The 25,618-nt window shown below is 63.2% G+C and overlaps 2 protein-coding genes across 3 annotated transcripts; both read right to left on the bottom strand.

Annotated features, from left to right (window-relative positions):
- Window positions 1-244: 244 nt before the first annotated feature.
- LOC102108687 (laminin subunit beta-2) lies at window positions 245-10,466 on the bottom strand. Its single transcript, XM_005522243.3, has 33 exons — window positions 10,292-10,466; window positions 9,964-10,127; window positions 9,737-9,872; window positions 9,482-9,555; window positions 9,205-9,393; window positions 9,066-9,129; window positions 7,990-8,192; window positions 7,782-7,902; window positions 7,295-7,483; window positions 7,045-7,224; window positions 6,856-6,968; window positions 6,689-6,768; window positions 6,476-6,611; window positions 6,147-6,302; window positions 5,905-6,032; window positions 5,707-5,824; window positions 5,397-5,589; window positions 5,179-5,322; window positions 4,842-5,073; window positions 4,603-4,766; window positions 4,302-4,523; window positions 3,548-3,762; window positions 3,359-3,455; window positions 2,918-3,290; window positions 2,662-2,846; window positions 2,345-2,586; window positions 2,075-2,278; window positions 1,838-1,982; window positions 1,328-1,535; window positions 1,105-1,246; window positions 839-1,015; window positions 603-762; window positions 245-518 (listed from the first exon to the last, which is right to left on the bottom strand). Exons 1-33 carry the CDS (start codon window positions 10,347-10,349, stop codon window positions 382-384), a joined length of 5,349 nt encoding a protein of 1,782 aa, XP_005522300.2. The 5' UTR covers window positions 10,350-10,466; the 3' UTR covers window positions 245-381.
- Window positions 10,467-10,640: 174 nt separating this feature from the next.
- On the bottom strand, window positions 10,641-24,881 carry LOC102105000 (laminin subunit beta-2-like). Of its 2 annotated transcripts, XM_088061849.1 has the most exons (35): window positions 24,229-24,881; window positions 22,541-22,773; window positions 21,881-22,056; window positions 21,653-21,776; window positions 21,480-21,553; window positions 21,185-21,373; window positions 21,043-21,106; window positions 20,764-20,969; window positions 20,567-20,687; window positions 20,181-20,369; window positions 19,876-20,055; window positions 19,387-19,499; window positions 19,200-19,279; window positions 18,818-18,974; window positions 18,486-18,638; window positions 18,228-18,386; window positions 18,030-18,151; window positions 17,786-17,906; window positions 17,048-17,234; window positions 16,725-16,868; window positions 16,057-16,288; window positions 15,582-15,745; window positions 15,270-15,494; window positions 14,579-14,793; window positions 14,397-14,493; window positions 13,565-13,943; window positions 13,299-13,483; window positions 12,998-13,227; window positions 12,708-12,911; window positions 12,214-12,358; window positions 11,917-12,128; window positions 11,687-11,824; window positions 11,296-11,472; window positions 11,049-11,205; window positions 10,641-10,902 (listed from the first exon to the last, which is right to left on the bottom strand). In XM_088061849.1, the coding sequence occupies exons 1-35, from the start codon at window positions 24,516-24,518 to the stop codon at window positions 10,769-10,771; spliced, it is 5,976 nt and encodes a 1,991-aa protein (XP_087917975.1). In that variant the 5' UTR covers window positions 24,519-24,881; the 3' UTR covers window positions 10,641-10,768. The 2 variants fall into 2 exon arrangements, with proteins under 2 accessions (XP_087917975.1, XP_087917976.1); XM_088061850.1 differs by lacking the exon at window positions 18,486-18,638.
- Between the last annotated feature and the right edge of the window lie 737 nt (window positions 24,882-25,618).

Here is a 25,618-nt window from a genome sequence, read left to right as displayed (position 1 = left end):
GGCGCCCCGATTCTGCCGGCGGGGACTCCGGGTCTGCCTGTGCTACCCGGCTTTGATCCGTGGGAGTGCCGGGCTGGTCTGTGGGGGCCCCGGGTGTGCTATGGCCCCCAGACCCGCTGCCGATTCCCGCCCCACCGCTCGACCCCAAGCCCCGCTGTACCCACGCCCGGTGGCGGCCAGCTCCCACCCCGGGGGAAGCCGCTGTGGGCTCCCGGGGCAGACGGCCCACGGCACGGGGCAGAGATGAGGCGGTCTTGCTCTGTAACTTTATTCACACGGGGGTACCCTGCAGCCCCCAACCCGCCTCCCGCTGCGGGGGCAGGCGGAGGGTGGGCAGCAGGCAGCTGGGTGCTCCAGGGGGGTCCAGGCCCCTCCGGGGCATCACTGGCAGGTGTTGTAGATCTGGACCTGTTGGTTGATGGTGGCCAGCACCTCCCTCATTCTGGCCTCCAGCCCGCCCAGCTGGGCTGCTTTGGCATCCAACACCCGCTCGTTCCGCTCGTACTCCTCCTCCAGTACTGCAGGGACAGGAAGAACATGAGTCAACCCTGCTCCCCACCACTGCCCCCACCACCGCCCCAGCATTCCCCCTCCGGCCTCACCTCGCAGCCGCTGCAGCTTGCCCTGGGCATCCTGCAGCAGCCCTGCAGCTTCCTCCCGTAACTGCTGTGCCCGGCTGCCCGCCTGCTGTGCGCCCTGCGCCCGGTGCTCCACCAGCTCCTGTGCTGTCCGATACCGGTCCCGAAGTCGTCCCTCCAGCATCTGCTGGGCAGTGGGGCTGGTCAGCAGGATCGTTGGGGTAGCACTGCTGCCACACTGGTGGCCTCTGATCACCCACCTGCTTGGCCTCACCGGCCTGGTCCCGCGCACTGCTGGCTGCCTCCTGGGCACGTGCAGCTGCCAGGCTGTTGTTTGCACGTTTCACCTTCAGGGCATCGGTCTGCCTGTCCAGGATCCCAATCTGCTCCATGGCATCTGCCAGCTGCTGCTCTGCATTTCCTGTCTGGGTCTGCATCTGGGGATTGGTGGCATGGGAGTTTAGTGTGGTTGCACTGACCACATGGTGGGGATGGGGTCCCATGGTCATAGGGATGGGGCTCTTACCATGCTAAGGGCTCTCTCGCTGTGCTGGATGTCACCAGCAGCTTGCTGCAGTGCCTGCTCGGCCATGCCCTGGGCTTGCTGCGCCTCCTCCAGCGCCTGCCGCACTGCCTCGGCTGTGCCCCGCACTCCCTCTGCCCGTGACCTGCGGCCAGACAGAAAGGCCTCAGCATAGCCTGGGCTGGGAGTCCCTGGAAGGATTGCGTCTTCATGTCCCTGGGCTCACCTGGCCCGCTGAGCATCCTGCAGCAGCTGCCCAGCCTGATGCACGTCACCGGCTGTCTGCTCTAGGATGGCATCCACGCTGGCCAGGCTGCGCACCCGCGTCTTGATCTCCTCAGCCAGACGGTGGATCTGGTCCGGTGCAGCGGGGAGTGACAACTCCAGTACCCGACTGGCTACCACCTCAATGCTCTCAGGATCAGCCCCCTCCTCTGCAGGTGGAAGCAGTCAGTGTGTTCCCTACAGTACGCAGGGGTGGAGGGGGCAGGCAGAGCAAAGGGCAGAGGGGAACGTGGGACAGGGCAGGGGGGCCAGAGATGGCTGGAGGGCACAGGATGGTTGGGGCAGGGCAGGGACCATGCAATGCAGCATGGGGACAGGGGTAGCACAGCCCACATGCAGTGCTGGGACAATTCAGTGCGGCGCCGTGCAGGGTCAGTGCAGTGTGGTGCAGGTGCAGAGCCATAAAGCCCTGGGCAGGGGTGGCCAGCCCTCCCGGCATGCCGGCACTCACGGCTCAGGAAGGCCTTGACATGGCTGATTAGCTCCCTCAGCTCCTTGTTGGAGCTCTCCACCCGGGCCCTGGTCTGGTTTGCCTTGTCCAGGGCTGCCTGTGCTCGCAACCGGGCCTCGTCTGCCTTCCCCTTGGCCTCTGCCACCTGAGAGTGGGCAGAGACCCTTGGTGCCAGCCCCAAGGGCTGCAGAGCGTGGCTCTGCCACCGGATCCCACCAGCACCCATGTGCCACACACCTTGTGGGATAGCTGGGCCACGTCACTGGCAGCCTGACGCAGCTCCTCCTGGGCATGGCGTGCCCGATCCAGAGCACTGTCAGCCTTGGACACGGCTCCACCACAGCTCAGACCGCCACAGCGTCGTCGCCCATCCTCATCCCGGCAGCCGGCACCCCCACAAGGGCTCTCGGCACAGGGAACATCACCTGCCATACCGCAGACCTGAAAGGCAGCATGGGATCAGGGCAGCTCTGGGTGCCGTTCCCCAGTCCCTTCCCTACGTCCCACCTTCTCGTTGAGCGGGTGCAGGCTCAGCGCCGATGCCCTTGCTGCCAGATCCATCAGTGCCCGCCGGCTGGCCGCATTGTGGCGATTGAAGTCATCCCGGTGGCTGGCCAGGAGCTGCTCAGTGCGGAGACGAGTGTCCGCTGAGATGCTGACAGGGCTGGGCACGGCACGGGTGGAGGCGTCTGCCTCGTGCTCGGCCTCCCGCGACTCCTCATACGACTGACGAATACTGTCATAGGCACCTGGGGGGGCAGGGACACTGTCAGACCCCTGGCCATGGCCTGACCACCCTGGGCTGGCTCTGTGGTGTGGCTCACCAAGGAAATTGGAGGTCTTGAGGGTGTGCAGCTGCTGTTCCAAGTCCTGCAGGCTGTGGTTGAGGGCACGGGCACCCCTGTCCACTGTGTTCAGCACATGGCTGGCATTGAAGTTGGCATCCTGAGCAGCCGTCAGCTCCCCTTCCACTCGTGTCAGCCTCTCAGTTGCCTCCTCGATCTGCCGCCTGCAAGGGAAGGGGGTGAAAAGCTGCCCCCACGGCTACCCTGGGAACCGTGCCCTGTGCCAAGTGCTCACCGCAGCCCCTCCATGGTGTGTGTCAAGTGGGCAGCGGTAGCAGCAGTGGTGTTGCGGGTGGCCACCACATCACGTACAGCGGCCAGGTTTTCCTCCAACTGCCGGAAGGTGCCCTCAAAGGCACCAGCAGCCCCAGTGTGCTGCAGGAGGCTGGCCCGCTGTGCCAGCGCTCGGGTACGGGCGGCCAGATCCTGTACCACGCGGTCCCAGTCCCCGAAGCAGGGGTGGCAGGGCTGGCAGGCAGGGAAGGTACCAGAAAAGCCCCGGGCACACTGGTCACAGCGGACTCCAGAGATGCCAGGCTGGCAGTCACAGTGGCCACTGCTGCGGTGGCACTGGGCACTGGCTATGCCACGGGGGTCACAGTCGCAGGCTGCAGGGAGAGCAGTGTTAGGGCACCACAGGGCCCACTGTGGTCCCCCCGCTGGCACTGGTTCTCACCTCGGCACTGCTGCCGCGGGTCACCCCAGTGGTGCTCCTGGCAGTCGGTGCAAGTCCGGCCCCCAAAGCCTGGCTGGCAGGAGCACTGCCCTGTGAACTGACAGACGTGGCATGGGTGAGGCTGGCACTGCTGCAGCACACCCCCACCACCATCCCATCCCCCCAGCCCCTCTCCCTGTCGTCTCTCACCTGGTTGCAGGTGGGTGTCAGGGAGTGCTGGGGGTGGCAGGCGCAAGGCTGGCAGCCTTGCCCGCTGGCCAGGTTCCAGAAGTTGGGGCTGCAGCGGTCACAGCTCTGGCCCTCCACATTGGGCAGGCAGTGGCACTGCCCGCTGTGCCTGTCACAGTGGCACTGCTGGGGCCCACAGGTGCTGGCATCAGTGCCCAGGGGGTTGCAGGAGCAACCTGGAACCGAGAAGCACTGAGCAGCGATAGAGATGAGGGAATAAGAACAAGGATGGGGATGAGATTGGGATGGAGATCTTATGGGAGTTCTGATGGGGACAGGGCAGGAGAGGGATGATGACAGATGAGGGTGGAAGCAGGATGGAGACAGAGACTGGGCAAGGATGGGGTGGAGACTGGATGGAGGTGGAATGGGAGCAGCATGAGGACTGCTGGTGGAGATGGGATGGAGATGGGACCAGGGTCAGGACAGAGCTGGAATAAGGACAGGATGAGGAGAGATGGATGGCAGTGGGGATGTGACAAGAATGGGGACAAGAATGGGCATAAGAATAGGATATAGATGGGATGGAATAAGTTGGACATGGGGACAGGGACTGGACCATAGTTCTGGGCCTGGGCAGAAGAGACAACCCTGTTCCAGGGCAGGGACTCCACAGCACTGTGCACAAGCAGGGGCAGCCATGGTTGCACATGGTCCCCAAGTACATATCAGGCCCTGGAGGCAAGTCTGTCTTGGCATGGCAGTGGGTACTCACGCCTGCAGCTGTGTCGTGTGGCATCTCCATAGAAGCCAGGCTGGCACTCGGCACAGTGGGGCCCTGCTGTGTTGTAGAGGCAGCGCAGGCACTGCCCTGTGCGCCGGTCACACGCCTCTGGGTCCGTCACATCAATGTTATCGTGGCACTGGCAGGGCAGGCAGCGCCCACCCTGCAGAGGGTCCCCATAGTACCCAGGGGCACACTCATCACAACGGGAACCTGCTGACACAGAGTGCTGGGCAGTGCCGGGGGACAGGGCACCCCAGAAGGCACTGAGTGTGCTGTGGCAGGTACTCACCTGTGTACCCAGGGTTGCAACGGCAGACAACCTGCTGGGAACGGTTGTCTTGGTAGCAGGAGGCAGCGAAGTGGCGGGGGGTGCTGGGCCCCTCAGGACAGGGGCAGGGCCGGCAGTGCTGCCCAGAGCCAAGTGCTGGGTTCCCAAAGTGTCCAGCCGCACACCTGCGGGCAGGAGGTCAGCAGGAGCTGGGGCTGCTGGCAGCACCCTGCCCCAGTCTGGGCATTCACCCCACCTACCTCTGGCATCTTTCACCATCTGTGTGGTCACGGCAGCGCAGGCAGCTGCCTGTCCGAGGGTCACAGTTCTCAGCATGCCCGTTGCACTGGCAGGGCCGGCAGGCAGGGAAGCCCCAGTGGCCGGGCTGGCAGCGGTCACAACGTGGGCCATGGGTGCCCTCACGGCAGGGGCACTGCCCTGTGGTGCTGTCACAGATGGTGCTCACTGAACCCTCACGGCTGCACTGGCATGCTGGAAAACACAGCACCCACAGTGTCTGCCCCTGAACTGTAGAGAGCATCCCTTCCCACACCCCCAGCCACGGGATGCCCAGGCTTCTCTCCCACTGGCACTCACGTCGGCACCCGCCAGGCCCAAAGCCAAAGGTTCCTGGTGAACAGCGGTGACAGCGCCGTCCCATGACATTGGGTTTGCACTGGCACTGCCCGCCCTGGGGCTGGCACTCGGCACTGAGTGAGCCCTGAGGATCACAGAGGCAGGCTGCAGGCAAAGAGCAGGATCAGTGTCAGCTGCTGTGGCACAGGGTGCAGCACACGGTGTGGGGCTGTACTCACACAGCGCCCCATCATGCAGGATGGCTGAGAGACTGTGCAGGAGGCTGGAGCACGGCTCGGCCACAGGTGAGGGTCCTGCAGAGTAGAAGGGCTGGGCACAGTGGTACTGCTCAAAGGTCTCCCGGCGCTCCATGGAGCTGGGGTCACCCGCAATGAACATCTCCAGTGAGGAGTAACGGGGCAGGAGCACCAGCTGCAGGGCAAAGTCAGTGGAATGTCATGTCCCTCTCACGCTGTGTTCTCTATGGCTGCATCCTATCCCCCTTGAAGGGCTGCTGTTCCCCCATCCCACTGCCCATCTGCCCCTCACCGAATCGATGAGCACACTGGCAGTGGGATCCTGATGAGCAGCAGCACAGCCCAGTTCCAGGCGGAGTTTGTAGGAGATACCCTGCTCCAGACAGATGGGCTGGGACAGCACCACGTACCTGAATGGGGGTAAAACAGCAAGGGCAGCCATGTGCCCCCAGTGAGCCCCAGCACTGCCCAGCTCTACTGAGGTGCTTACCTGGCACCGGATGGGAGGCTGGTGGAAAGCTGGTCATCAGCAGGGATGGTGTTTCCACAAGGGCTGCTGGCAGAGACAGGGCTGGGGCGCAGCACCTTCAGCCCCACCTCCTGCCAAGCCTCTGGGTGCTAGCAGCCAAGAAGGGGCAGTGTCAAAAAAGCCTCACCATCTGGAACGCCCCACCACTGGTCGTCCCAATCTGGCAATATATCACACTTCTGGCTTCACCATCTGGTGCTCACCTGGGGCTCATAGCGGATGACGACATCATACTCGGTGGAGAAAGGCACATCACTCACGTGAAACTCCACCCAGCCACCTTCCAACATGCGGGCAAAGCCTGTCCCTGTCCAGGAAGCTGGATGATCTGGGGGGGGCTCACGCTCCACCACTGAGCCCTGGTGGAAGCAGGTGTTTTGAGATGGGATGCTAAAAATCGCCTTGGCCAGCAGGAACTGCTCTGCCCTGAGTAGGGAGCAGACCACTGCCTGCTGGTTTGGAGACCCTGCAAAGGGGCACACACTGCCCTGCTCTGCTTGATGTCCTCCCCAGGGACACCTTCATTCCTTACCTGATGCAGCCGTGCATCCTCCGCCTCATAGGTGTAATGATCCAGGTTGATGCGGTAGAAACCAGTCTCCACCTGTTCACACTGTCGTCCTATCATATGGCTGCGGCACTGGCACTGCCCTGTCCCCATGGCACACCTGGTACCCCAGCAGCACCATCAGCCGTGATGTTAGGAGGGGTGTCCCTTGCCCTCTGCATCCCCACAAAGACTCACAGGTTGTTGCGAGCACCTCCCACATCGCAGTCACAGGGCCGGCAGCCTGGGAGGTCATGGCTCAGTCCCCAGTGCTCGGGCTGCAGAGGGCCAGGGTGTTAGAGAGCAGCCGTCTGTGTACTATAGTTCTGAGCATTGTGCATGGGCTGTGGCACAGCCCCACTCACCAGGCACTGGTTGCAGCTGCGCCCGGTCACCAGCTGCTTGCAGAAGCACTCCCCACTGACAGGGTCACACCGACTGCCATCAGCCACCGTGCCACGGGGGTCACACTGGCACCCTGCATGGAGAGCCAGCGGTTTCCAGCAATGCCAAACCACATGCCTGACCCCAGTAGGTGCCACCCTGGTACCTACTCCGGCAGCCTTGTGGGTTGTTGGTGCTGAGGCCAAAGAAGCCGGGTTTGCAGTGGTCGCAGCGGGGACCAGCCACATGCTCCTTGCAGCGGCACTGCCCCGCAATCAGGCCCCTGGCTGGGTCATCAGCACTGTCACACAGCCCTCCATCCAGAGAACCCTCAGGGTCACAGTCGCAGGCTGGAGAGACAGGCAGGGTCAGCACTGTGACCACCAAAACACCACCCTGCACAGCCTGTCCCGCACTGACCTCGGCACACCGCAGGGTCCCGCAGGTCCTTGGTGGGATCCTTGTAGTAAAAGGGCTTGCAGAGGTGACAGCGACGGCCCATGGTGTTGTGCTGGCAGCCATCACACACAGCCCCACTGGTGTTCCCCGTGGCCAGGAACACGGCCATGTCAAAGTGGCACCGCCGTGAGTGCTCGTTGCAGTCACAGCCTGCAGGGACAGTACCGCGGCACGGCATGCAGCACCACAGCCCACATCTGGCAGGCAGCAGCCCCAGGGCCGAACCTCCCCTGCCTGGATTCCCCTTACTCTGATATGCAGCACCACAACCCCAAACCTCCCCAAAGTACAGCCTGCAGCACCCCAAAACCCCCAAAACTGCACAGTGCCAGTCACCACCAAACCACATCCCACTGTACAGTGCCCCAAAACCCCTGGCAAAGCACAGCCTGACAGCTCTGGCACCAGGTTCACTGTGCCAGGGGCTGGTGCCAGCCCTGGCACTCACGGCGACAGGCGTTGGTGCTGGAGCCCTCGGCCGGGCGCCAGGGCAGGTCGTGGTAGAAGTCCTCACAGCGCTCGCAGTTCAGCCCCTGCGTGTGATGTTTGCAGACACAGCGCCCATGCACCTGCCAGGATGCCATGGTGAGGGGCTGTGGGACTAGGCGGCACAGCTACCTAGCTCCAGCAGGACACACAGTCCTGGCTTGCCCTACCATTCCATCAGTGGTGGCAGGGGCCCCGCTGAGTGGGGCACACTCAGAAGCGTGCCCATAGCAGAAGCAGTTCCCGCGCATCACCAGCTCGTAGAGCGCGTAGTAGTACTTCTCCCGGATCTCCCGTCGTGAGTCCAGCAGGTTGTCCCCCAGCGTGTGCAGCTTGGTGAGGTTCACACGCAGGTTGGTGACACGCAACAGGTCTAGGGCAAGGAGAGATCCCAGTTGGCACAGGGTGGCTGGGCACGTCTATGCACAACTCACCTCTGCCAGGCACAGGTGGGCTGGGCTGTGCACGGCATAGGAGGCTGTGGTTGGTTCAGAGAAGCTGGGTATGGCTGGGATGGGCTGTGCACAGCATGGGGTGTCTATGTAGGGCTGCACAATATGAGGCTGGTCTGCTGTGGTTTTCTGTGTTGCACAGTATTGGCCCAGCGCTGTGCAAGGTTTGGCTCAGAGGCACGTGGTTGTACATGGCCAGGCTGGGCTGTACGTAGCTGTAGGGGTTCAGCTCTCACACACATAGTTGTGTACAGTCTGGCTGTGCGTGGGCTGGGCTCTGCACTCCCACAGCAGGGGTAGGCTGGGACCCCACTAGTGCAGAACAACACCCTTGGCACAGCACCTTTATACGTCTCGGGGCATTCACCACTGGGGGCTCTGCCCAGGAGATGGCTGTGCCTGGTGGATGCAGCCAGGGGCCCCTGGGAAGACAGGATGGCCTCCCTAGAACTGCAGTTTCCCAGCAGCCCTGCCCTGCAGATTCTTCCCCTCCTGCTCCCAGTCTAAATTTAGCCTTGAGTGATTAACCCACTGTGTCCTGTGCCCAGCCTGACTCTATCTCAAACCACAGGTGGTGTTGGACTCAGCCATGGCACAGCCATCTTCCTCCATTTAACCCAATGCAGCCTGACCTTTAGCTGCTCTCATAAGGAAGGGTGCAGAGGAGCCCAAGACCCTGAAGGCTGGATCAGGTCCTGACCCCTGTGAAGGGCCCAGAGCAGGGAGAGAGCAGCCAAAATAGCTACGCCCAAAATAGAGCAGCCAAGCAGGAGCCCAGATGGCTGGCAACTCACTTTGGATGGCAGGGCTGTAGGGGTCCCGGATAGGGATGGCAGGGTCCAGCACCCGGTAGATGACCTGGAAGGGATAGCAAGGTGATGAGAGCAGTGCAGGGGATCCCCTGACTCTCCTGGGATACTACTAGGGCCTCACCTCCCCCTCAGTGGAGGGCTCGATGTCAGAGTAGCGAGACTCGCAGACGACATCATCAATGTGGCGTGGGGGCCCATGGGGGATGTGGGGAAAAGAGGCAGCGCAGTCGTAGGCGAAGTAGCGATACACTTTCCAGGTGTGCCCAAAGTCGGCTGAGCGCTCCACCAGCATGGCCGCGGGGCGGAATGTCTGTGAGACACACAGGTAGGATAGGGGCTAGCCCCACAGTCCCTGAGGGCATGTTACATCCTGTCCCATCCCACATGCTGGAACCCACCTTGAAGGTCATGATCAGATGGGTGAAGTGGAACTCAGCCTCCAGGTCCAGCTGGATGCTGACGTGCTCCACACCTGGGGATGACAAGTGGAAGCACCCGCTCACAGGTCCCGGGGGCTCGTCCCCCCACCCGGCAGTGGTCCAGGGGCGCGGCCGCGGCCACAGGCTGAGTCACACTTCCTCAGTGTGGGAGGAAGGGAAAGAGAGCCCCCCGGGACAGCACAGGATGCCCCAGCACCCCCACCCATTGCTCACCATTCTCCGACTGCCACCAGGCTTTCTTGGGGCGGGGGGCAAAGCTGGTGACCACATTCTCGATGCGGTGGCTTTTGGTGTTGGTGCGGGCATCGTAGGGCCGCCGCGAGTCGCAGATGAAGCACTTTTTCTCCTCCTGAGAGTTGGGAAGCTCAGTGATGTGTGTCCCCAACCCTGTCCCGTGCCCCTCATCCTCGTCCGGTCCCCACAGGTCCCGTCCCCCTCACCTGGAGGTGGCTGACGATGCAGTAGGGCTGGGGCCGGCGCAGCCCGCAGGTGGAGGTGGCACTTAGGCGGGCTGCTCGCCCCACCAGCAAGTCCCCGGTGGCCGGGTAGCAGCTGCCGCGGGCACAGCCCTGGGGGGAATCGGGGGCCAGGGCCACCCCCAGCCCTGCGGAGCGGCGGGTGGCTGAGGGCGCTGCGGGGCGGAGGGGGGGCCGGGGCTCCCCCCGCCGTGCCCGGGGCCCCTTCCGCGACCGCCCGGAAACAGGACGGCGGGGCCGGGCCGGACCCCGGCGCCCCCCGGCCCCGCTGCGGCGTGGGGCGCGGACTCACCGGCCAGCAGCGGCAGCAGCAGGAGGACGGCGGGGCTCCGCTTCGCCGGGCTCCGCATCGCGGGGCGCGACGGGACGGAAAGGGGCGCAAAGGGCGCGCTCGGCAGGTGCCCGACGGTCCCGTCCCGTCCCGTCCTGAACCACCGGTTCCCCTTCTCGTTCCCGTTCCCAGTCCCTTCCCCGTCCCCTTCCCGGTCCCTCCCGGCCCCTCCGAACTGGCGGCAGGCGCAGCGCTCGGGGCTGCGCGGAAAGCGCGGGGCGGATCCCGGCCGGAGCGGGGGAGCGGGCCGGCCGAGAGAGGCGGGAGGAGGCAGGAGCAGGCTAGGCAGAAGGCATCGGACACAAGCACACACAGTTATAGGGTTTTATTTGCAGGCGCGCCCGCACTAAAGGCACCTGCAGAGTGGACGGGACTCCCGGGCTCGGGGACCTGCGGGACCTGCGGGGCAGGACCGGCCCCCGGTCCCGCCAGTGGTCCCTAGCAAGTGGCGTAAGCGTTGGCCCTCTCCCGGATGTCCAGCAACAGCCCGGTGACTTGCTGCTCCAAAACTTGCAGTCGTGTCACCTTTGCCGCCATCGTTCTTTCATTGGCCCCAAAGCGCTGCTCCAGGTCTGTGGGACGGGCAACACGGTTCATAGGGCAGCCTCTCACCACGTCCCATATCACCATCGGGACACCCGGTGGGGCGGGCCCAGAGGGACACAGGGAGATGTATGGGGAGGTGGCAGAAAATGTACCACCATGTGCTCCCCCTCACCTTCCAGCTTCCTCTTGCTGTTGCTGGCTTTATCCAGGAGGTCTTGGGCCTCTGCCATCAGCTGTGACAGGCGCTGCAGGGCCCCACCAGACACTCTGTCCAGCATGCCCACCCGGTTCTTCAGCACCACATAACGCTGTGTTACCTGTGCCAGGTCCTGGCAGCACAAGGACACGGTGAGGCTGAGCATCCGCAGCACCCAGTACCTGCTTGGTTCCATGCATAACCAGGTAGGGATGGAGCTCACCTGGCTAAGTGTCCCCGAGGTGGTGGTGGCACGCTGTGCCCCGTCCTTGGCTTGCTGGGCCATGTGGCGAGCATCCCGGCTGTGCTCCTGCAGGGCAGTGATGCGCTGTGCCAGCTCCCGCAGCCGCCTCTGCGCCTGCAACTCCTTCCTGTCCAGCACCCGCAGCCTGCGCTCCGCCTGGCAGGTGTGGACACAGGCTGCAGCAGGCACAGCACCACCATGCCCACGGTGCCAGCCCCACTGCCCTGACACCTGCCCAGTGCCAACCACATTTCCCCAGTGCAAGCCTCCCTGCCCATAATGTGACCAAGGCCTCAGTCTCGCTCTCCACAGCACTGATCCCGTTACTCCCAGAGGTACCAGCTCCACTCCCCCAGCCCATGCTCCTCACCTCCCTGGCTCTGTTCTCAGCCACCTGGATGGCATCCCTGGCGCTCTGCAGGGTGCTCCCCACTGTCCTCACTTGTGTCCGTGCCACCTCCAGTGCCTGCTGTGTCCCCACCAGCTCATCCCTTACGCCTTCTGCTCGCTCCCTGCAGCAGCACAGGCAGCTCCAGCCCCTGCCAGTGCAGGGGGACTGACCCTATCACCTGCCTGCCCCAGCCAGCATGCCCCCACCACTTGCCTGGCCTCCTGTCCCTGTGCCAGCAGATCCCGTGCCACAGCCAGCCCCTCCGCTGTGCTGTTGAGAACTGCGTCCACCCCCTCCAGCTGGCCAATGCTCTCCTGCATCTCCAAGAGCAGCTCCTGGATCTGTCCGGGGCTGCTGGGCAGGGAGATGTTCAGCACCTGCCGGGCCACCAGCTCAATGCTGCCTGGGTCAGCTCCCTCCTCTGCAGGGACAGGGGAGTAGGGTGGGTTCAGGATGGACTCGCTGGGTCCTGCCATGCCCATGTGCCCACCCAGTGCTGGCACTACCTGCCAGGAAGGCCTTGATTCGGCGGATAAAGTCCCTCAGCTGGGCCGTCGCCTTCTCTGCATGGCTGCGTGCGGCCTGAGAGCGCCCCAGTGCCTCCTCTGCCCAGCTGCGTGCCCCCCGTGCCAGCTCCTGCACCTCCTGCATCTGAGGGGCACCTGGCTGAGCAGGGGGCACAGGGCAGCCCCGGGCAGGGGCATTCAGGGTGAGCAGGGGGTACAAGGGGACAAGATGTAAACCTGCAAAGGAGCGTGCAAGGGGGGTACCAGGGGGCAGAGAGTACAGCAATGGCCCAAGGGTCCACACAGGTGGCACAAAGGGCATCTCTGAATGGGTATAAGAGATGCATGCAGAGTTGACATACTTGGGGGCATGGAAAGGGAAAAATCAGGACATTGAAGGGGGTCATGAAAAGTGGCATGGAAAGGGCACAAACAGGACATTCAAAGGTGACACAAGGGAACCCCAGAAAGTGCCACAGGGCAACCACTCCTACCTTCTGTGTCACAACACCCAGCTGCCCTAATGCCACCTCCAGCTGCTGTGAGGCATTGTGGGCACTGCTCAGGGCTCGAGCTGAGATAGGCAGTACCCCTGCACACCCAGTGCCACCGCAATGCCTTGTCCCCGCTCTGTCTCGGCACAAGGCTCCTCCGCAAGATGCACGCTTGCAGCTCCGGTCTCCGGGTGCCCCACAAATCTGTGATGATTTCCAATGGTGGAAATGGCAGCTCAGCACTACATGGGGGGTGACGGCCGCACCCCTTCTGCCAGTCCTGCTCTTACCTTCTCATTGATCCTGGTAATGCTGAGTCCCATCACCCGTTTCTGTGTCTCCCGCAAGGATTTCCGGGCTGCGGCTGTGCCACGGCGGAAAGTATTGCCCCACTGCCGCAAAGCACGCTCTGTTGCCCTCTGTGTCATCTGCGCCCTACTTAGCTCGCCAGCTGTGCCGTTGGCCACCACCTCTGCCTGCTGCGAGGTCTCCATCGATGCCAGGATGCTGCGGTAAGACTCTGCGGGTGCGGGTGTCAGGGTTTGCCCAGGATGGCTGCCACCAAACCCAGACTTTGCTGGTTGCTCTTACCGCTGAACCCAGCTGCTGCTACAGTGCTGAGGAGGATTTGAAGGTGGGAGGTGGTTCGGTTGAGACCTCCCAGCTCACGGCTCAGCTCAGCTAGCCGGTCATGGTGCTGCATATCCATCTGCGCCAGCTGATCTAGATGCTGCTCCAGCTCTTGGAGGTGCTTCCAGAAGTTGTCCAGCTCCATCCTTTGGGTAGGGAGGGGGGCTTCAAACTTTCAGAGTGGACAAGAGGAGGTCCCTCCACCCCAGCCCTACATGCACACTTGCCTGGTGCCACCCAGCTGCCTGGGCAGTCCATCGAGGAGGGGACCACCAGGGCTGTCCCCCTCTCCCAGCAGCCGTTCCACGTGCCCCAGAGCCTCCTCCAGTTCCCGCAGGCGACGGGGGCTGAGTGGGAGTGCGGAACTCCCCTCCCTCAGGGCCTGCACCTGTGCCCCAAGGCGCCGCAGTCCTTCCTGCAGGCTGCCCACGGCCAGGTCCCAGCGCCCAAAGCAAGGGTGGCAGGGAGAGCAGTGGGGAAAGGGCTCCTGGTAGCCCCGCTGGCAGCGGTCACAGCGCAGCCCCCCGAATCCCAGGCGGCACCGGCACTGCCCGTTGTCCTGCTCGCACTGTGGGCTCTCAGAACCCAGCGGCTCACACTCACAGGCTGCAGAGACAGTTGGCAGTGTGTCCCAGCCTTCCCATGGAGCCCCATGCCTGCAGACTGCCACCATATCCCAGTATCCCACCATATTCTCCTGTGTCTCCAGAATCCAATCTATCCCCAGCATCTTCTAGTCCCCGCAGTTCCACCAAATACTTTGGGTCCCCTGAGTCCTGCACGTCCCCAGACACACACCATGTCCTCAATGTTCCACCATGTCCCCAGCATCCCCGTTTCCCCAAGGTCTGCCATGCCCACAGTGTCCCACCACATTCCCAAGATCTCCTGAGTCCCCTGTATCCCCAGTGTCTCACTGTCTCCTTAGCATCCCATGTTCAGAGTCTCCCACCATGTCCCCAGGGCCCCCATTTCCCTAGAGTCTCACCATGCACCCAGAGTCCCACACATCCCGTCCCCAGAGCCCCTGCTCCCCCAGTCCCTGGGATGTGCTCCCACCTCGGCACTCCTGCTCAGGGTCTCCCCAGTGGTGCTCCTGGCACTGGGAACAGACACGACCCCCGAAGCCAGGCCGGCACTGGCACTGCCCTGTCACCTGCAGCGACAGTGCCATGCTCACTGTGCAGCTCACTGGGCCCCAGGAGGGCACAGAAGCGATACCAGGGTGCCAGGGGACTCACTGTGTCACAGGCAGGGTGCAGGGCATGTGTGGGGTGGCAGCCACAGGGCTCACAGCCCCCTGGGCCCCCCAGCCTCCAGAAGTGGGGTGCACAGCGATCACAACTCTTGCCCACGACGTTGGGGCGGCAGGCACAGGCTCCTGTGCCATGGTCACAATCGCAGGTGCCATCGGTGCAGTGGGAGGCCAGTGTACCCCGTGGGTCACACACACATCCTGCAGGAGGGTGGGTGGCCACGTAGGGATCAGCCCATACCCACCGCCCAGGTAGTGTGCTGCTGGTCCCAGCACCCCAAATCTGCCTGACCCCAGTGCCCCCCAGTCTGCCTGGCCTCAAACACCTGCACAGTCCAAACACCCCTGATCCTAACACCCCCACCAACCCTGACCCCTGTTCCCTGCCCAGCCCCAACACAGGCACAGCCCCATGCCCCTTCTAACAGCCCCAAATCTCTCCTGGCTGAACCCTAGCCCTACAACACCCCAAAATTCTCCTCAACCCAACCCAAATCACCCCACAACCAACCACAGCCCCACAACACCCCAAAATTCTCCTCAACCCAACCCAAATCACCCCACAACCAACCACAGCCCCACACCTCATCCCTACCCTGAGCCCCTGGCTCACTTCAAACCCCCCATCCCAAACCCCCGTGCAGCCCCAGCCCCACAGAGTCCCCCGCCCCGCTCACGCCGGCAGCTGTGCTGCAGGGCATTGCCGTAGTAGCCAGGCTGACACTGGGCACAGCGTGGCCCAGCAGTGTGGTACAGGCAGCGCAGGCACTGGCCCGTGTGGGGGTCGCAGCCCTCTGGGTCGCTGGCATCGATGTTGTTGTTGCACTGGCAGGGCCGGCACTCCCCCCCCTCCATCTCTGGAGACCCAAAGTAACCAGGGGAGCAGCGGTCGCAGCGGGGCCCTGCAGAGAGGGCAGCTATAGGTGCTGGTGTCCCCCAGCCCCAGTGCAGGGGGGGCCCTGCTGCACTGTGCCCGTTCTGCCCCTCACCTGCATATCCAGGGGCACAGAGGCAGACGATGTGGTGTGTCTCAGCATCGGCATGGCAGGCGCTCCCATGGTAATTCCGTGTGCCAGGGTAGCCGGGGCAGGGGCAGGGCCGGCACTGCTGCCCCGAGCCCAGCACAGGGTTCCCATAGTAACCATCCTGGCACCTGAAAGGACAACAATCCCAATGGGTCCTTCCCATCCATCATATACCATCCCACCATCCTATCCCATTCCATTGGATCCCATACCATCATATCTCACCCTATCCTAACCAATTTTTTCCATCCCATCCCATTCCATCCCATCCAATTATACTTATTCCATCCTACACCATGCCATCCCATCCTATTCTACCCCATCCCATCATATCCTTGCCACTGCACCTCAACCCATCCCACCATTCCAACATATCTCATACCATCATAGCTCATCCTACACCATGCCACGCCATCCCCTCCTCCTGGAGCTGGCTCACCTCTCACAATGCCGTCCGCTCGTATGGTCGCGGCAGTGCAGACAGGTGCCCATCCGGGGGTCGCATTCCTCAGTGTGCCCATTGCACTGGCAGGGCCGGCAGGCAGGGAAGCCCCAGTGGCTGGGCTGGCACTGGTCACACTGCCGGCCCACGGTGCCAGGCTGGCACCGGCACTGCCCGCTCACCTGGTCGCACAGCTGGGACACTGAGCCCTCTGGGGAGCAGGTGCAGGCTGTAGGATGGCACAACTCAGGTCAGGCACATGGATTCAGGGACACAGGGATGGACAGACAGACAGACAGGCAGGGAACCTGCACCCATAATATGCTCACTCCATGGGCTGTGGCAGAGAAGGGCTCATGTGGACGCACAGGTCCACAAGGAAATGAGTAGACAAACAGAGGAATGAGTGCAGGACAGCACAATGCTCACAGGAGCCTTATGTGGATAGATGGATGGATGGATGGATGGATGGATGGATGGATGGATGGATGGATGGATGGGGAACTGTGACTGAACCCATGGGCTGCATGACAGCAGGGCTGAGATTGACACATGCACAGACAAATGGACAGACAAGTGAACAGGGCAATGAAGGAGGTGCTAATGGCTGGACAGACAGACAGGAGAGACAGCAACTCCTGGCAGATGAAGATCCCACTACTCACGGCTGCATCCCAGGGGCCCAAAGCCATAGCTGCCTGGGGCACAGTGGTCACAGCGTCGGCCGATGACGTGGGGCTTGCACTCACACTGCCCGCCCTGTACCTGGCACTCGCTGCTGCGGGAGCCCTGTGGGTCGCACTGGCAGGCTGCGGGAGCAGGACCAGTGTGGGGCCAGGGCTGCCTGGTCTGTAGCTGCCTGCAGCTGCCCACACCCTGCCACTGCTCTTCTGCCCACCATGCCATGGGCATATATTGACCCACTGGCCCAGGCAGGGCTCCACCCCTGCCCGCTCATGGGTCCCATCCCTGCAGGCTCCCCACTCACGCAGTGCCCCGCCGTGCATCAGGGCTGAGAAGCTGCAGACCAAGCGGGCACAGGCCTGGGCCAGGGGATGAGGGGGGGCCATGCGAAACACCTCCAGGCACTGGTACCGCTCCAGCTCCTCCTGGCGCACTGCTGCCTCTGCCCCATGGAACCCTGGTAACTCTGATACCTGCGGCAGGAGCACCAGCTGTGGGAAGAGAAGAGGAGATGGGGCTGGGGGGCATAGCCAGCCTCCATGGTGGGACCTACCACTAAGCTGGATCCATGTGCTCCAGGACAGTCCCAGTGCTGCTGTGGTCAATTACCCCAGCTCCCTCAATAGCCCCAGCTCCACTGACATCCCCAACCCCATTGATATTCCCATATAAACTGCCATCCCCAAAAGCTTCTTTATCCCCTTCCATTGTGACATTCCTATGCCAACCCCAAATCTAAGTCCCCAGTCTCATTGATATACCTTTCCCCATCAACATCTGCTTCTCCTTCCCCATTCCCATTCCCATTCCCATTCCCATTCCCATTCCCATTCCCATTCATCTCCATCCTCCATCCTCATCTCATCCCCATCCTCATCTCATCCCCATCTCCATCCCACCCTATCTGATCCCAACTTATCCCCATCCCCATCCTGACCCCACGTACATCCCCAGAGGGGGATCACTTCCCACTGTGGTTTCCCATCCCTGCCCATGATCCGCCAAGCCTCAGGCGCAAGGTGCAGTGTGACCCCCCCCTCACCGAGTCGATGAGGATGAAGGCACCAGGGTGGCGCTGGGTGACACTGGCCCGCTGAAGCCGCATTGTCACCTCATAAGGGGTGCTGGGCTCGAAGCAGAAGGGCCGGGAGAGCAGCACATACCTGTAGAGTCAGGTGTTGGGGCATGGGCACAGCAGGGCCATGGAGACTGCAAAAGGATAGCAGCAGAACCCAACCACCTCCCTTGTTCCCATCCCCAGCCCACCCCAGCCCATCCCATTGCACCTCTGGCTGTGGGGCAGACTCTGGCGGTACAACTGCTCGGAGGGCAGCAGGTTTCCACAGCGAGAGCTGGTGGGCAGCGCACGGGAGCTGACACTGACCACGGCCTCCCAGTCCTCGGCTGACTGTGGCAACAGGTAAGGCAGTGTCAGAGCTGTGCTGTGCCATACATTCCGTGGCCATGGTTGTGGCTGTGCTCACCTCGGGCTCATAGCGCAGCAGCAGCTCGTAGTCCATGGGGTAGGGCACGTTGTCCACACGGAAGGTCAGGCCAGCCCCGTCCCGCACCCGGGCAAACCCCAAGCCTGTCCACGTCACCATGCGCCCGGCACTGTCCCGCACCACCTCCTCCACATCCGGCTGGGCAGGGCATCAGCACAGTTTGGCCCTGGTTCTACCCCCAGCCACTTCTGCCCTGCAGTGCTTCACTGTGCCCACTCCTACCACCCCAGGGCTCACCTTGGGGGGCTGCTGGCGGCTGCGGCGCAAGGGGACAGGGGGCTGGGGAGCATGGGGGGGGTTGTGCTGATGCCGTGAGCGTCCCTTCCGCCCTGCCGGCTCCCTCGTGTCATACTCCAGGCAGTCCTGGGGAACCTCTGCCCGAATGGCACCCTGCAGGGACAGGGTCAGGGGACAGTGGCCATGCACAGGGACAGCCATGCACAGGACATGGTAGCAGCCACATGCAGGACAGGGTAACAGCCATGCATAGAGCACAGTGGCAGCTATGCATGCAGCATGGTGCACATTGGCAGCCATGCACAAGCACAGGGACCCCCAAGGAAACTCACCGGGAGCTGAGGGTGGCTGTGGCCATGGCCGGTGGCCTGCTCAGCCTCATAAGTGTAGTAGTCGAGGGGGGCACAGAAGAAGCCGGGCTGTACCTGGTCACACTGCCGCCCCATGATGTGGGGACGGCAGGGACATGCACCATCCTCCATGGAGCACCTGGGGGTGACCGTCCTGTCCCTTCATCTGTCCTTCTATCTGTCTGTGTCTTCATCCATCCCTACTTCCATCTCTATCCCTATCCCTCCACCTCTGGGGATAGAGATCCCTCTCTTTCTCCCTCCATCCCAGCTCCTGTATCTCCCCAGCCTTTTTCCCATCCCTCCCTCCCCCCATGTGTGACCCCCACCCCAGAGCCCCTCCAGGTGCTGTGCTGGGCCCCACCGGTTGTTGTAGGCTCCCCCGAAGTCACAGGCGCAGGGCCGGCAGCCCCCCAAGTCGTAGCTCAGACCCCAGAATTCAGGCTGCAGTGAGGAAGGGACATGTAGGGCCAACTCAGCCCTGGGGGTTGCCATGGGGCTGGGGACAGTCAGGCCCACAGGCATGGTGTGGGGCAGGCTGGGGCACTCACCACACACTGGCTGCAGGAGCGCCCAGCCACAAAGCGTTTGCAGTAGCAGTCCCCACTGATGGGGTCACACGGGGAGCTGCCTGCCACTGTACCCCGTGGGTCACACCTGCATGCTGCCCCCACACATGCACATGTGAGAGGGTGCCAGTGGGACCACAGCCTACATGCTTCATGGCCCTTCTTCCCCATTCCATATCCATCCATCTTCATCCCTTCCATCTCCATCCCTCCATCCATTTCCATACAACTATGCCACATCCCTCTATCCTACATCCTTCCATCTCCATCCCTCTATCCCAGATCTTTCCATCTTCATCCCTCCATCACCATACCTCTACCTCCATCCTTGTACATCCCGTCCCCATTCCTCCATCAACATCCCTTCATTCCCCATCCCTCTAAGTTCATCCTTTCATCCCTACCCCTCCATCATCCCCCCATTCCCATCCCCATCCCTTCTCCCATCCCCATCCCTGGCTCCCAGCTCACGCTGGCAGCCCTGTGGGTCGCCATGACTGAGGCCATAGGCGCCGTGCCGGCAGCGGTCACAGCGGGGACCGGCCACATTCTCCTTGCAGCGGCACTGCCCCGCAATCATGCCCAGCGCCACGTCCGTGTGCCCGTCGCAGGCACCTCCATCCAGTGAGCCTGCCGGGTCACAATCGCACGCTGCCAAGAGAGGGGATCATGAGGAATTCTGGCTGCTGGCACCAGGAGCTGTGAGGCTGGGGCAGGTGGCACTGGGAGCCACAGGGTTGGGACAAGCCATGAGGCTGGGGTCCCAGGACACTCACGGGCACAGGCAGTGGGGGACCGGATGTCAGAGCGAGGGTGCCGGTAGTAGAAAGGCTTGCAGAGGTGGCAGTGGCGGCCCATGGTGTTGTGCTGGCAGCCATCACACACAGCCCCACTGGTGTTCCCCGTGGCCAGGAACACGGCCATGTCAAAGTGGCACCGCCGTGAGTGCTCGTTGCAGTCACAGCCTGCAGGGACAGTACCGCGGCACGGCATGCAGCACCACAGCCCACATCTGGCAGGCAGCAGCCCCAGGGCCGAACCTCCCCTGCCTGGATTCCCCTTACTCCGATATGCAGCACCACAACCCCAAACCTCCCCAAAGTACAGCCTGCAGCACCCCAAAACCCCTGGCACAGGACAGCCTGACAGCCCTGGTACTCACGGCGACAGGCGTTGGTGCTGGAGCCCTCGGCCGGGCGCCAGGGCAGGTCATGGTAGAAGTCCTCGCAGCGCTCGCAGTTCAGCCCCTGTGTGTGGTGCTCGCACACACAGCGCCCATGGATCTGGGGGAGCACCCAGCTCAGTGTGGCTGCTGGGTCCCACTGGGCACCGTGCTGTGCTGGTGGGTGTGTGTCTCACCATGCCGGGGACAGAGGGTGTCAGGGCACCCGGTGCTGGGGCACAGTGGGCAGCGTGGCCGTGGCAGAAGCAGCTCCCACGCAGCACCAGCTCATCCACAGCGTAGTAGTACTTGTGCAGCACCTCCCGCCGTGAGTCCAGCAGGTTGTCACCCAGTGTGTGCAGCTTGGTGAGGTTCACCCGCAGGTTGGTGACGCGAAGCAGGTCTGGGGGTGTGTCACTGTTAGCAGCTGCCCCGACACCAGCCAGCCCCGCATCCCCCACACCCCGGCCACATACTCTGGATGTCTGGGCTATAGGGATCTGCCACAGGGATGGAGGGGTCCAGCACTTTGAAGATGACCTGTGAGAAGGAAGGAATGGGTGATCCCATTCCACCCAGACCCCTGGCCCCACTCTGCACTGCCCTATCCCCACGCACCTCCCCATGGCTGGAGGGCTCGATCTCAGAGTAGCGCTGGTCACACAGCACTTCATCCACGAGCCCTGAAGGGTGGTTGGGGATTCCAGGGAAGAGCTTGGAGCAGTTGTAGGCAAAGTAGCGGTACACCTTCCAGGTGCGCCCAAAGTCTGCTGAGCGCTCTACCAGCATGGCCGCGGGGCGGAAGGTCTGCAGGACACCCAGATGGGGTGGTGGCCAGACCCACAGCCCCTCTGGATCCATCCTGTCCCATCCCATTCCATCCCATCCTAGGCATCCATGTGCCAGGACCCACTTTAAACTTCATGATGAGGTGGGTGAAGTGGAACTCGCCCTCCAGATCCAGGCGGATGCTGACATGCTCCACACCTGGGAGACAGAGACAGAGATGCCTAAGGCTAGGGGAGACCCCCGTGGCCACGCAGACCCATAGCACATGCACATGGGGCAACCCCACTGCCACCTCACCATTCTCTGACTGCCACCAGGTCCGTTGGTCATGGGGGCTGCTTAGGTAGATGACATTCTCTATGCGGTGGCTCTCAGGCAGGGACGGGTCACGTGAGTCACAGGTGAAACATTTCTCCGAGTCCTGTGCCAGGGAGTGGCACCATCAGGAATAGGTGACTGGAGGCTGCACCAGTGCCTGGCTCTGTGGGTCTATGCAGGAGCCATTCTGGGGCTGGGTGGGCTCACCTGGAGGTGGCTGACGATGCAGTACTCCTGGGGCCCATCCAGCCCACAGGTAGAGGTGGCACTCAGGCGGGTGGCTCGCCCCACCAGCAGGTTCCCAGTGGCTGGGTAGCAGCTGCCACGGGCGCAGCCATGGTTCAGTTCAGGTGCCTGGGCACCTCCTGCCACCAGTCCCCCCACTGCAGAGAGCATGAGGGCATGGGCTGGGGGCTGCGCTGGGGCGCCTGGGCACCCCCTGCTCCTCCACGCACCCACCCCACCCCCAGCTGTCCCATCCCGTCCCATCCCTGCATCCCGACCCACTGATGCAGCATGAAGCTCCATGATCCGGAAAGGTGCTGGCAGCAGCGCTGCGGCCGCGTGACCAGGGGCAGGGAGCAGGGTGAGTGGGGGGCTGGGCTGCCTGTGCTCCTGGGGGCCTGGGCAGCCCCAGGGTGCTGACAAGTGCCGGGGGGGAGTCAGGAGCCAGGTCAGGCGCTTGCTAATCCCGACAGGGCTTAGTGCAGCCTGGATTCCCTGCTAAGTTTTGTCGCTGCCAGGCAGGGAGTGCCGCCATTGCCACCACCTTCACTGCCCAGCACCCTCCACCCCAGACTGGGGTCCCTGAACCACCACAGCTCCCAGCACTGTGGTTATGCAGGGTGCCCCCAAGGCCTTGCTTACCCAGGAGGAGAGCAAGTGCCAAGAGGTCCATGGGCAACCACGGGATCTGCCTGGTGGAACACGGAGATGGCACTGCAGTAGGGTGCAGGGTATGGCATGGGGTGCAGGGCAGCTGATGTCCTCTCCTGCCTCTACCACGACCGTGCAGTCCAGGATGCACCCCCCAGCACTGGCATGATGGTGCTTTCCGGGGACAACACGAGGAATCAGGGGCAGTTGGGTCTGAAAGTCCTCTGAGATGACATGCAGTGCCCACCTGAGCAGCTCTGGGGGACTGTCACACACACACCCAGGCACACAGCCATGCTATGCCCCACCAGAGCTGGTACAAACTGTGCCATGCCCCATCCTGCCTGGCTCAGAACGGATCTATCCTTTTGGGGGTCGCTAGTGCCCCCGGGGGGTACCAGCACCGGGCCAGGGCCAGCATGGGAAGGGAGCCAGGAATGCCGGAGCCGGCTGGGCAAGGGCGTCCCTGACTCTGGCCGGGGTCCCGCTGTTAAATTTAGGTTGGAGGAGCCTTTTGTGTTTCCTTCTCTCCCGGTACTTCCCGCTCCCAGCCTCGAAAGTGCTGGATCAAAGCCTGGTCCTAGCTCTACCCAAACACATCTCTCCTGTTCCCCGCACGGAGCCAGCCCAGGGCAGGGGGGCTCGGGGGCGGCGGGGGGAGCCGCGACTCTGTCCTGGCACCCGCCCGGCTCGAAGCCTTGCCAGGACGATAGGCAAGGCGGCGCAGAGCCACGTGCTGGCACGAGGGCCCCCGAGCCCCGCGAACCCCCTGTACCTGGCGTCCTGCGGCGTCCGGCGGGACCAAGGCCAGGGGCGAGGGCGGCGTGGGACCCGCTGCCCCTGGGCTGGGCGCGCAGAAATGAGCTGGGGCAAGGGCAGCGATGGGATGGCGGCCGGTGGCCCCCCTTCCCCGTGTACGATTCTTATTCAAATGGGCTGCTCGCTGAAAGGGACGGCGGTCTCCAGGCTACGGGAATGTCACTGCCGATTCCTTCTGCCTGGAGGCCCCCGCCGCCCGCCCGCCCGCGGAGGCCAGGCCGGCCAGGCGTCGGCAGCCCGGGCACGCCCCGGCCCCCGGGCGGCACGGTGGGCCCCGCCGGCAAACAAAAGGGCGCCTCGTGGGCTGGCGAGCCAGAGGCACCGCGTTCCCTGGGCTCCCGGCACGGCGCGGCAGGAACGTGCCTGCTGCCACTGGCAGTGAGGCGTGGGGGCGGCATGGTGAGATGGGCGCCTGATGCTCCAGGAACCGGCGGGTGCAGCCACACAGGGGTCACTGCACCATTCTTTGCCCCACCTGGGGATGTCCCACAGCGAAGACACCAGCACGGCTCCGCTGCAGGGTGGAGCCGTGCAGGGCATCTGCTCCACCAGGAGCTCACCCGGGTACGGCCACGATGCTGCCGGATGGGAACGTCCCTCCCAGGGTACCTGTACCTCCCCACTGCCGCAGCTCCCTGGGCAAAGTCCGGCACACGTCAGCCATAGGAAACGCATGGCAGGGGTGGGGGTACCCAGCCTGTCACTGCCAAGGCACCCCGCAGCCCCTTCCTTGTGTGCTGCCTCTTGCCAGTTGCCAGCACCCAGCCCGTGCCATGGGGCTGTGCCGTGTGCCAAGAGCTGTGCCATGCCTCAGAGCTGTGCCGTGCCCAGGGTCTCCCCTACGGCACACCGGCTCCTACCTGTGCTCGTGGGAGCCTCGGGTGCTGGGCAGGTGTCTGGTGGCCCGGGTGGGCTGCGGAGTCGGAGGCCCGCTGGGCTCGGGCTGGGCTCGGGCTGGGCTCAGCTGCTGTTCCTGGAGGAGGGCGGCCGGTGCCTGTCTCCTCCTCCGGCAGCCGTGCCAGGCGAGGGGAGGGACCTGCCCGCACCGAGCTTCAGCCAAGGTGAGGCAGAGGAAGGTATACGCTGGCGGTGGCCCACGTGTGACACAGCAGTGTCCTGTGCCTAGGCTGGTCGGGAGAAGGCACAGCATTCCCACAGGGCTGCTGCGCCCGGTTGTGCAGCACGTGGGGCCGCTGAGACAGGCAGCCTGGCTGGGACTCGCCCTGCACTGCACAGGCCCGTCTGTGCCTCCTCAGGGCACATCTCTAGCAGCGGTGCCGAGAGCCCTGCACTGCACTACCCCAGTACCCATGCCAGATGGATCCTGTTAAGGCCCAGTGCTGGCAGTGTGGACACCACCATGCACCACTCACCCTGTGCTGGTCGGTGCTGCCTGGGATCCTCTGGACTGGCTGGGCTAGGTGCTCAGCCAGCAGCCCTGGAGCCCTGCAGGGAGCACGGCTGTGCACCAGGGCCGGGTTCCACAGAGATCTCACTGTCACGTAGGGATAGTGCCTTTTATTAGCCGAGGCTGAAGGAAGGAAGAGGAACCGTCTGCTCTCCACACCAAGGCCATGCTCTGGCTGCCCGCCGCCAAGCAAGGTCATGGGCAGACAAAGAAGCAGCTCTCGGCCATAGGGATGCCAAAACCCACACCCCCAGGGACACCCTGAGACAGCCAGGCACCTCAGCAGGACAAGAGATGCTGTGGGCAGTGCCCTACCAGCTCCCCATAGCCATACAAGGCACTTGGAAGCCTGAAAGAGGGGCCAGGCTGTGCCCGGCGAGGCTCCAGCAGTGCAGGCTGGTGGTCAGACACCACCACCACTTTCTGAGCCGGGAGAGCTGACAGGAGATGAGCTGACAAAGTGCTATTAGCACTGGCCAGGGTGTCTATGTCAAGGGATCTTGCCAAGCAAACCTTATCTGCTCCAAGGAGATCCAAAGAGGCCTGATAAAGGCAACTGTAACAGGATCTCTGGCCTTGAAAAGCGAAGTGGGAGGAAGGGATCCTCAGTGGGATGTGAGGAACGAGAGAGCCCATGTCCAGGCACCTCCCTGAAGGCTGCTCTGACTTCCCATGCCAAGCTGCAATCCCCTCGTCTGCCCCAGAGCTGAACGCGTGGGTGTGGTCCGGGTTTGCCCGGAGAGATGGCCTGTCCGGGGGCAGCTCCATTGGCTGAAGATCTGCCAGCAGCTCTCCCCTCCCTCACCAGCGTTTCAACGCTGCCGAGCATCCCCCGCTTCCTC

The sequence above is a fragment of the Pseudopodoces humilis genome, chromosome 13 (assembly GCF_049639895.1).
Source record: "Pseudopodoces humilis isolate 2021_Gansu_Grassland_sample_001 chromosome 13, ASM4963989v1, whole genome shotgun sequence".
Classification (NCBI taxonomy): Eukaryota; Metazoa; Chordata; class Aves; order Passeriformes; family Paridae; genus Pseudopodoces; species Pseudopodoces humilis.
The sequence above is the reverse complement of the archived record's forward strand: the minus strand, read 5'-3'. Positions and strand labels throughout refer to the sequence as shown.

Excerpts from the sequence above, each read along its gene's own strand:
- LOC102108687 (XM_005522243.3), bottom strand. The coding sequence starts at position 10,349 with ATGCGGAGCCCGGCGAAGCGGAGCCCCGCCGTCCTCCTGCTGCTGCCG. Across the intron at positions 7,903-7,989 it reads CTGCCACCACTGATGGAATG|GTGCATGGGCGCTGTGTCTG; the intron begins GTAGGGCAAGCC and ends GCATCCTGGCAG. Across the intron at positions 7,225-7,294 it reads GGACCCTGCGGTGTGCCGAG|CCTGCGACTGTGACCCTGAG; the intron begins GTCAGTGCGGGA and ends CTGTCTCTCCAG.
- LOC102105000 (XM_088061849.1), bottom strand. The coding sequence starts at position 24,518 with ATGCTGTGCCTTCTCCCGACCAGCCTAGGCACAGGACACTGCTGTGTC. Across the intron at positions 20,370-20,566 it reads CAGCACCAACGCCTGTCGCC|GCTGTGACTGCAACGAGCAC; the intron begins GTGAGTACCAGG and ends CTGTCCCTGCAG. Across the intron at positions 16,869-17,047 it reads GATGCACGGCGGGGCACTGC|CCTGCCAGTGCGACCCACAG; the intron begins GTGAGTGGGGAG and ends CTGCTCCCGCAG.